We start from the raw sequence: 9611 nt of genomic DNA on the forward strand, positions 1-9611 counted from the left end.
CCATTGTTATCACTAGTGATAACCTTTTGTTTTTCCTTTTCTACCCAATCCTTGTACTGCTTGCATCTATTAATGTGACCTATCATCGGGCTTGTCCCTACTGCCTTAGTATCACAAGCTATCTCTGCTGCACAATACTTACAGTTGCTCCTAGCATTCTCTCCTTCCCTCTACAGAAAATGTTCCCAAACCGGAGCTCTTTTAGCATACTTCTTTCTTGGTTTCGGTGGCTTATCAGTACCAGATGCAGGTCTTGGACGCTTCTTTCCAGATGCAACATTCGCTGCAACATCCGCAGTTGCATCTTGTTGTCCGGCTTGAATTGTAGGCTCCTTGTCGTTCTCGTCAGTTTGTCCGGTTCGGTTTGTCCGGTTATCACCGAACGCCCAGGGTGACTTGCTTCTAAATGGGAGTCTAATTGCACAGTGTTCTGCTATGTAATCCCAAGAAGAACCTTGTTACGGAGCTAATTATAGAATCTTCTTGTGAGATGATGATGTTTAAAAAATTAAATATTCATCATCTGAGTACCTTGTATAAATCATTTTTATTTAAACATTTTTTAACAAAAATAGTTCATTATAAGATTTAAAAATTAAATATTCAAATACTCAGCACATCAAATAACGTGGTCTTATGCCCATTTCGTGCAAACTCGTCCCCCAACCGTACAAGCCAACACCCATTGAAATTTGAGTGTGTCCGTACAGGCATGTGTCCTCCCACCTCTAATTTGATCATATAGAAATTTTTGAGTGGCTTTGTTGTAGTCGCACGTTCAAGGACAGGATCACAAAATATCTTGGCTCATCCAATCATAGTCCGCTTTCTCCCTCGTTGCCTCACTGCATAAACCAAAAGAAGATCTTTTACAGGTTTAAAAACAGATTTTAGTTTAAAAGAGGGGGACATGGAAAAGGGTTTAATAAAACCTTGCGCAAGTTTGTTAAACGTGGCTGACCATTGGTTCGACGACTTCCTGTACGCTGTCAGTATACGATCCATCTACAGTTGACAACAAAATACACTAATATGAGACAACAACAACAGACCCATCAATAGTAGTGAGCAATGATGATATGCATCACTCTTACCACATTCCCGCATGAAGAGTGCATTGAGAGTAAGGCTCTTTCAAGTACATATAAATCAACAGCTTTGTCTTCAGGTAAGGTCGATGTGACACTCAAGCCAAAATCGATTAGTACCTGAGGGAAGACATATCCATCCATTGTCATGATCATACGTACGTAACTAATCAAGGGAACATATCAAAATACTTACGAGCTGATTCGTTCCACTTCTGACTAGCATATTTGATGTGGTCAAATCACCGTGAGCCAAGCCACCATCATGGAGCTTCGCAATGGCCGCCCCAATCTGAGTAGCAACATCATCTAACCGTTCCTCAACAATCCCATTGGCTCCAAAGTCAAGGAAAATGTCCTTCACAGAGTCGCCCTCAATATACTCAAGTGTCAAGGAGTGAAGCAGAGTATCCACGGCATAGAGTACTGGAGTACAAACCCCGAGCTTTCTTGCCTTTGTCATACACCTAGCCTCCTATATTCAACAACATATAAGACGAACACTTAACCTCCTTTTCTCTCATGATATAAGCAAAGAAACAAGAATAAGGTGATACAGAACAAAACCAACCGCATTCATCCGCTTAAGTGTGAGTTTTGCATCCAAAACCGGGTGTCTGTACTTCTTCGGGAATCGTTCTTTCACGATGGATCTTCTTCCAGCAAATGTAGACTCAAACACCCTCTGAAGAAGATAAAACAGTAAAGACTTAGTCTTGTCACAAAAAGCAAAAACATAAACACTGATTCAACCATACACACTTACAGCTTCGGCTCCTTGTTTTATCAGAACGAGAGATTCATTCCCAACGTTTTCCTCACAATCCATCCTTAAAAGTTCTCACGAGTCTGTCTACACAAACACCAAAGCCAACACAAAGAGAGAAACTTTAGCAACTGTCTACAGCTGACAATAGTCACCTCTAAACCTAAATCTCCACCAAGTTAAGATCTTTTTTACTTCAGATAACAAATGCGTTGTGAATAAAACTAAATTGATTCTGTAGCTTTTAACTACATATGTAGAAAAAAAAAATTGAAATTGGATAAAACAATCGTCGGAGACAGAGACGAATCGAACCTGAAAACTGAGTTGTATCGGAGAGGAGCTCGGGAGAAAGCTAGCTTGTATCGTCGGAGACAGAGACGAAGAGAGTCGCGGCGCCTTTGTGTTCGCCGTCGGGTTGTGAATTTAATTAAATTAGGGTTTAATACTCGAACCGGAAGCTGAACCGAAAACCAAAATTATAAGAAATAAACCGATCGAATTACACGTCGAGAAAGCAAGCATTCAGTATTTCGGTTCGGTCGATTCGATTCGGTTCGGTTTAAATAATTTACACAAACCTATTTGATCCTTTGTAATCAAATTTGATTTTTTTTTTTTTTTTTAATGTTAAATTATCAACTTTGATTATATCGTTCTACATCCACATTGATATCTCTCTTTCGTATTCTAGCTTTCTAGATTTAACAATATCAGTTGTCTTCTAATAATTATGTTCTTTCGTTTTCATTGAATCATCTTCTGATGTTACTTCTACGGGAATTACATTCATATCGCTTTTCGAGTTGGTTCTCGAAATCGAGATCGAACTCATGGATCTAGGACGATACATTCTGTTGTTCTTTGGCATCTTTTGGCTGTGGTCTTCATCCTCATCAAGAGGAACCTTACATCTCTCTCCAAGTATAATTGGCCGTACCAGAATCGAATTCTCTGCCTTTGGTTTCTGCTTCCTCACAGATTTATCCTCCTCCCCCCGGTCGTGTCTCTTTGTCATTGACAATGCTCTCGTCATTTGGATCGTTAGGCTCGCGCTCAGTTTCTTCTTAGTAGACATGGATTTTCTTAACACCATATTGTTACATGAATATGTGCTCCGTAATGCTTCTTTTCTCGCTGGAGGCAATGGGAGATCAGGGTTTGCAACGCTAATATTGTCATCGATTTCCGTGTTCTGCAAGTCATTGGTTTCCTTGTTTTGTAAGTCATCGCTTGTTTGTTCTCTTTTGTTAGTCTTCAGAGGAGATGACTGGTTCCCTGTCTTGATCGTTTCCAAAGGCTGTTTTTTCTTCTTGAAGCCACAAAGGCCGGTGAATAAGGCGATGAAGGCAGTCATCTTGCTTATACATACATAAGATTATAATAGAATCAAAATTGTATGTACAAGCATAAAAGTCCCTAAAAGTAATCGAACTTTTTAATGGTTTTGTAATCTTTTGGAGTCTGTTTTGTGAAGTCTTTTTTAGCTTTGAAAGCCGATTTAAATTGCTGGAATTAAGGTGATTTTAGTTTCTCAAGTATGAAGATTTGGTTCTGGATGTCTTTCTAATTATAGCTTCAATAAAAGAAAAACAAAAAAAACTGCTTCTCACTGTTTTTCTTATTCTTAGGAGGGTTTAAGTTTAACCACTAAAACATTGGTTGATTATTTTCCTTCGGCCTTCTTGTATTAACATGATGTTCCCAAGCAAAAAAATACTAGTTTGTTGGTAGTAAACTTGCATGTCAAGTAATCGTTCACAAACATATACGTTTATATATATTTATTGACCACTGAAGAGTAAACACATAAATAGGAGATGAAGTCTGCAACATGCTTTATGTCTTCACATTGTACAAGTTTTCTTGTAGGAATCAGATTTAGGCACCTTTATTATATTTGCAGATTCTTTCAACAAATCGAACGAAGAGAACGAGTGCGGCGGAAGAACAAACATAAGGTCCTCCTCCTCTGCCATCTCCAGCAAGCTTTCTTGTGGAACAATCTACAGAAAATGAAAACAGAGGAAATGACTTTAGAAAACGTTTTCAAGATTCAGGAGAAAAAACAAATATAAGCCTGAATTGTCGTGCTCATGTTGTGATTGATTCTTCATCGTTATACCATCTTTGGGTTTGAGAAAGAATTCTCATCCATCACATTGGTAGAGGTAAGTACTTTCTTCTTGGATCCATAATATTTTGTGATCGATCCGGTCACCTCAACCTTCAGAGATACTGATTCTTCTCCAATGTTAACAGCCTGCAATAGATGAACATTCATGTTTGGTCAAAAAGAGAACTCTAATTTTGTTCAAGTTGTACGAATATGAAATAACTAAACCTTAATCTGTATGTAATCTTTTCCATTGGTTTGGAAGGAGATGGCAGATGCTTTAACTAAAGAAGAGTTTCCCGTAAGAACAGAATTGAGAAGAGTTGATCCGCTTGACTCGGTGAAGAACTGTTGGACCCAATAGCTAGGAGTTCCATATAGATGAGACGAGTTAAACACTATTGCATCAGGGATCCACCTGAAAAAAAAAAGGAAAAATCAAACGGTTTGTTGTTTAAGATGAGCTCATTCAAGATATATACCGATTAAAAACCTTTAAAACGAGACTGAGAGATACCTTCTATCGTTTGTGTTGACAAAGAGAGGTGCATAGCTAACCATTCCTACAATGTCACTGCAACATAAACAAGGTACAGTAACTGTTTAAACTTTTCTTTTCCAAACCAGAGAAGAATATGAAGGTGTTTAGAAAAAACCTGTTCTTTTCCAAACCAAGGAGGAAGGCTGCTTCCCCAAGAGCGGCCAAAAGGTTTCCAGTGTTAGCATCCGTTTTGTTTACAGCGTATTCGCTAACAAAAGCCTATAACCAATAAAAAATGTTTGAAAACTTAGTTCATTAGAAGAAGATACAGAAGCCAAGAAGGCCATGTTTCGTTATGTGGAAAAAGAAGTATTTTGTATCATCTATTACCGCACCTTTGGACCACTGCGTGGTGTATTGTCAAAGTCATGGGACCTGTTAAACAATTCCTTTGCAAGAGTGTAAATCTGGAGAAAAAAAGAATCTGTCAAAACCAAATGTTATGCATAACAAAATTTGAAACGTTTTTTTGTATTCTTACATGGTAATCAAAGTAATCAGCAGGGTGATTGAGTGGTTGAGACGATGCATCGCAGTTTGAGATGATTTTAATATCTGGATAAGCTTTTTTAATAGCATCATAGAACTCAAGATAGTTTCCTGAAAAAAAAAAAAAGTTGTGTATTAAAAGTTAGTAATAACCAAAGCTCTTGTTTGTTTCTTACAAAATGGTTCTTAAGAACAGAGAGAAATGTCAAAAAAAAAACCTATGTAGTAAGTCATAGCACAATCTTCATTCCCAACTGCAACATATTTCAGTTCAAAAGGCTCTGGATGTCCCATTGCAGCTCGAACCGATCCCCATGTAGAATTAGAATCACCACGAGCAAACTCTATACCGTCAAGCGCTTCCTGAAACCGTATAAAAAAGAGACATTTAATTTAGTTTCATTTTTTGGCTCACTAAAGAAGCACACTTAGTGTGAGTTCCAAGAGAATACTTGAACAAAAGGCATGACACTTTTTGTTTCAACTTGATCATTGTGACTGATCCCTGCAAAGGTTACACACAGAGGTAAATTAATACATGTAAATAAAATAAAGTCTTTAAGAAATAGAGATTTAAGAATTACCATTGTTAAACACCCAAACTGGGGTTGCACCAATGTCTTCTGCAAGCTACAAGAATATTTGGTTTGACATTTGATATCGAGCTTAGGAGTAATCATTGATATGCTTATAGAACCGGAAAGTAACAAAATGATCTCTTACTTGAAAGAATTCAAAGTGGCCAAGGCCATCATCAGTCCAGTACTTCCAAACATCACCATAATGGCCAGGTCTTTCCTCCCAAGCTCCCACAGTTTCTTTCCAGCGGAATGAGTTGCCTAACCAGTCACCCTCCACAAAACAACCACCTAACCTCCAATATATTGAAAAGTCTTTTAGCTTTATTTCTCATCTTTTTCATATTTTATAACCAAGTGAAATGCTATTTTTCTCTTTAGAAATTACCGGGGAATCGGAGGAAACGGGGTTTTAGATCGACCATCATTTGGATAAGATCATTTCTGAAACCATGTCCCTATGACCAACCAAGAAAAAACCAAAAGTTTATATTTTTCTTAGGTAATTTCTCTGTTTTGAGAAGTTAACAAACCTTGTAAGTATCCATAGGCATGGCTGAGACTTGGTCAAACCAAATTAAACCCTTTTTGGTAGTTGTAAATTTAAGTCTTGCACCATTATCTGTACCATTTGCTTCTAAAACCAGTTCCTTTCTAGTCCAGTTTGAAACTTCAGAACCCAAAGCTCTGCATAAATAAATATATAAACAAACAATTTTTTTATCTAACATCAGTAAGAAATCATTCAGAAAAAGAATATTGGAGATTGTGAAAGTTTCTTTTCTCACTTAATATTTTCTGAAGCAAGAGGCAATGATCCATTAGAACTTGTAAATGACACAGACAGATCGATGTCCCCAGTCGAACGAACATAGAACACCACAATGTATTTCTTCCCTTCTTCAATGTTCTGATGTAAAAAGATACACAACACATATATGAGCAAAAACTTGTTTTGAGAAAATGCAAATTGTGACTAAGAGTATAAAAAATGCACCATGCCCCAGTAACCCGGGTTATAGACCCCGACTCCTCCTGATGGACAAGAATTGCTACTGCCATTGCTGTCACAAAGCACTTCCATTTTAAGAGCAATCTTGTTGCGCTCAAAACACGAGGAACGGTCTGTAACAACATAAATGGATGATTCATCTCCCATAATGGACCAAGGCCAGATATTGGAAGGAATGTTTTGTCCACCAGCTTCAAATCCTGGAACCAAAGATTGTTAGTTATCATGCACCATTCTCTGTAATGAAACGTTAATAGTAAATTCCAAATTTAAGAACCTCTGTTGCTAACAAGTTCAGCCCATAGTCCACCTGCTCCAGCATGATTAATTTCCTGAAAATAATTGCATTCAGATTCAGAACATTTATAAGAGTTAAAAGTTAAAAACATTAAACATTAGGACTAGTAAAATTACAAGAAAATAGCTCATGACTAAAGGGTAAGTTCACAAAGATAGAAAAACTTATAATAAAAGTCATGTAATTGTGCGAAACCTCAAAGAAGATCCCGAACAGAGTTTCAGGAATTGGTCGCCTTGTCACGTTAGAAGCATCTACTTGCAGTGAGATCAGAATGGAGTCTTCTTGAGCATCAACAAGACAAAGGCTTTGGTAGACAGAACAAGAGCCGAGGAGAAATAAAAGCATGCAAACACTTGTGAAAAATCGACAAGAAGTCTTCATGTCCATCTTTACCAAATCTAATCAGAGCAAACACCTTGTAAGGAAAAAAACATGATTTAGTTACATCCGGTTTCATAAATCCTTCACATCCCTAAACTGATGATAGTATATAATCATCACAGTCAAACTTGAGATCAACACACAAGATTATCAAAAATGAGAGGAGACACTAAAGTGAGTACATTGTACAAAACAAAAGTTGATATACTTTCAAGATTTCAGAAATTATTATATCCCAAATGCCTTTAGAAAAATCCAGTCTTACTCTTGTCAGATATATCTTAAAAAGTAAGTAAATGTGTTGGATTTCAAAGATTCCTTGGTAAGAAAGAAAGATCTTGACAGAAAATACAAGAAAAGAGCTGAATAATAGTTAGAGAAGCAAAATTTTCAAGATCAAGAGTAAACCCATTATGCAAGAAACACAGATTAGAAGACCTGAGGATCAAAAAAATGAAAAGTAACCTTGATAGGAGAAAGACACGAATGAGGAGTGAAACGAGGATTAAAAGTAAGAGTAAGATGTGTTACTTTGCCTTGCTTTATAGGCAAAACCGCCAGCAAAGACGACATTACCTTCACGTCTCTTTAATTTGCTTGTTTGGTTCCTTACACAAATTATAAAATCCGCGTTTACAAACGTTTAAAATTATTTCCTTAGAGCGTTTGCGACTGTGAGTCGTTGAGTGGTTGTAAACTTGTAAATATCACAAAAAAATAACAAAAACGAATAGAGAAGGTTTTCAGTCGTAACTTATCAAATATTTTCGAATACTTTCAATCATAGAAACTTTAAGAAAAACTAAATTCATCCAAGTAATAATCCTGATGTATATGTAGTAATGTGTTTGGAAAATAATATAACGCACTGACACAAATTTGCTAAGAATATGGGCATAAAACAAATGTTTGAAAACAAATTTCTCCACTTTAAGGAAAGGCGTGTGGAGAAGAAATTACAGCTTTTGTTTTTTCTCATTTCTTTCTTCTGTATTCTTCTACTTTCTTACTTTGGTAACAAAGTTTGTTGCGATGATGCAAAAGTTTCTTCTTCTTAATAAAAAAAAATTATTTAGAATAAAAGGAGACAAATCAAGTTAAAATGTGCATTGATCTTTCACTTATTCTCTTTTTTTTTTTTTTTTTCTTTCAACTTAGTCAGTGGTGAGCAGTTGGGAGTATTTGTGTTATTGTTAGTGTCATTCATATAAATACGGTTTTGGTTTTTGTTACCAAATACAGTAAAAATAGCATATGAGTCACAGTTGAACCCAAAACCCAAAGTAGAACCAGATTCAAACGTCAAACCATTTTGAAGTAATTAGAAGTTGAATGTTTTTCATTTTCAAATAAGTTTTGTTTATTAGATTATAACAGCCTGCCACATCCAAATTAATAAAAATATCTATTATTCATTCAAAAAATATATAAGTATCATTAATCAAATGGTTTTAAGTGTTTTCTTCACATCCATGGGGTAATTACTGTTTTATTATATTTTTCTCTCTGATTTAGTTTTTTTTTATTATAGTTTAAATAATAATATGTTTTTGAATATTGTCATATGTTTTTTTTGTCTATTTTGGTAATATTTTGTTTAGCATTAAAGAAAAGAAACAATTTTTATTTAGCCGCTATTATACCCTAGTCAAAATTATCATGTAAAAACCTTGGTTTTAACTTTTAACCGTTATGTCAATCGTAAATCTAATCCAAATACCGAATATAAATGCAGTTGAAATCCTCTGTGTTTTTTTTTTTGTTTTTTTCAAATAAGTTAAATTTAATTCATATGAGTTTTGTGCATATTGTATATTTTTGTCTTCCTAATTCTCTTTTCTATAAAAATGGCAAAATAAAACAACAAATTTTTGCTAAAATGTTATTTAAAAAACCAAACTGAATCCGAACCAAACGTAAATTTCACTTTTTGAAACATTTAAATCTTTTTGTAAATTCAACTTATATTTTTCTTTATTTATTTGAAAATCTTATTTGGTTATTGCGTCGTATATACTAGTGTAGTAGTAGTACCAAAGCTAACAGAGGTTTTATTTTTGTCGCTTTATTCGTTTTGTGTTTATGCTTTCCCTTTTTTTGGCGATTAGCTTTTTTATATAACGGCTTCTCGAAAAGAAAAAAATGTTGGGCTTTTGCAGAGCTTAGTAATGGAGAGAAGCAGATTCAGTAAAGTTTGTGTATTTTGCGGAAGTAACTCTGGTCACAGAGAAGTTTTCAGCGATGCTGCAATCGAACTTGGCAATGAACTGGTTTGCTTTGCTCTCTTCCGTTTTTGTTCTGGGTGACGAAAGTCTAAAGATACGAACTTTTCTGGCAAA

At 35.6% G+C, this 9611-nt stretch overlaps 3 protein-coding genes across 8 annotated transcripts in view; 1 reads left to right on the top strand and 2 right to left on the bottom strand.

Annotated features, from left to right (window-relative positions):
- On the bottom strand, positions 533-2282 carry LOC104706937 (TP53-regulating kinase-like). 4 transcript variants are annotated; one of them, XM_010423181.2, is made up of 7 exons: positions 2170-2282; positions 1855-1937; positions 1660-1773; positions 1285-1563; positions 1095-1208; positions 933-1005; positions 533-845 (listed from the first exon to the last, which is right to left on the bottom strand). In XM_010423181.2, exons 2-7 carry the CDS (start codon positions 1915-1917, stop codon positions 808-810), a joined length of 681 nt encoding a protein of 226 aa, XP_010421483.1. In that variant the 5' UTR covers positions 1918-1937; positions 2170-2282; the 3' UTR covers positions 533-807. The 4 variants fall into 4 exon arrangements, with proteins under 4 accessions (XP_010421483.1, XP_019084495.1, XP_010421482.1 ...); XM_019228950.1 differs by having other exon boundaries at positions 962-1005; positions 1855-1941; XM_010423180.2 differs by having other exon boundaries at positions 1855-1941; positions 2170-2281.
- On the bottom strand, positions 3565-7785 carry LOC104706938 (alpha-L-arabinofuranosidase 2). Of its 3 annotated transcripts, none has more exons than XM_010423183.2 (18): positions 7738-7785; positions 7084-7306; positions 6868-6922; positions 6576-6790; positions 6367-6488; positions 6112-6265; positions 5967-6036; positions 5724-5869; positions 5585-5630; positions 5453-5505; positions 5219-5363; positions 4993-5111; positions 4847-4918; positions 4627-4730; positions 4488-4544; positions 4199-4388; positions 3980-4117; positions 3565-3860 (listed from the first exon to the last, which is right to left on the bottom strand). In XM_010423183.2, exons 2-18 carry the CDS (start codon positions 7276-7278, stop codon positions 3702-3704), a joined length of 2040 nt encoding a protein of 679 aa, XP_010421485.1. In that variant the 5' UTR covers positions 7279-7306; positions 7738-7785; the 3' UTR covers positions 3565-3701. The 3 variants fall into 3 exon arrangements, with proteins under 3 accessions (XP_010421485.1, XP_010421487.1, XP_010421486.1); XM_010423185.2 differs by having other exon boundaries at positions 7711-7755; XM_010423184.2 differs by lacking the exon at positions 7738-7785 and adding an exon at positions 7538-7702.
- LOC104706939 (cytokinin riboside 5'-monophosphate phosphoribohydrolase LOG8-like) overlaps positions 9317-9611 on the top strand; it is a 1801-nt gene continuing 1506 nt past the window's right edge. Inside the window, exon 1 of the mRNA XM_019229178.1 lies at positions 9317-9542. Coding sequence (XP_019084723.1) covers positions 9441-9542 — 102 coding nt within the window. The 5' untranslated portion in view covers positions 9317-9440. The remainder of the gene's footprint in view (positions 9543-9611) is intronic.

Source organism: Camelina sativa, chromosome 8 (assembly GCF_000633955.1).
Source record: "Camelina sativa cultivar DH55 chromosome 8, Cs, whole genome shotgun sequence".
Classification (NCBI taxonomy): Eukaryota; Viridiplantae; Streptophyta; class Magnoliopsida; order Brassicales; family Brassicaceae; genus Camelina; species Camelina sativa.

Excerpts from the sequence above, each read along its gene's own strand:
- LOC104706937 (XM_010423181.2), bottom strand. The coding sequence starts at position 1,917 with ATGGATTGTGAGGAAAACGTTGGGAATGAATCTCTCGTTCTGATAAAA. Across the intron at positions 1,774-1,854 it reads TAAAACAAGGAGCCGAAGCT|AGGGTGTTTGAGTCTACATT; the intron begins GTAAGTGTGTAT and ends TATCTTCTTCAG. Across the intron at positions 1,006-1,094 it reads ACTCTTCATGCGGGAATGTG|ATGGATCGTATACTGACAGC; the intron begins GTAAGAGTGATG and ends TGTCAACTGTAG.
- LOC104706938 (XM_010423183.2), bottom strand. The coding sequence starts at position 7,278 with ATGGACATGAAGACTTCTTGTCGATTTTTCACAAGTGTTTGCATGCTT. Across the intron at positions 6,037-6,111 it reads TGCCTATGGATACTTACAAG|GGACATGGTTTCAGAAATGA; the intron begins GTTTGTTAACTT and ends GGTTGGTCATAG. Across the intron at positions 5,506-5,584 it reads AGTTTGGGTGTTTAACAATG|GGATCAGTCACAATGATCAA; the intron begins GTAATTCTTAAA and ends TAACCTTTGCAG.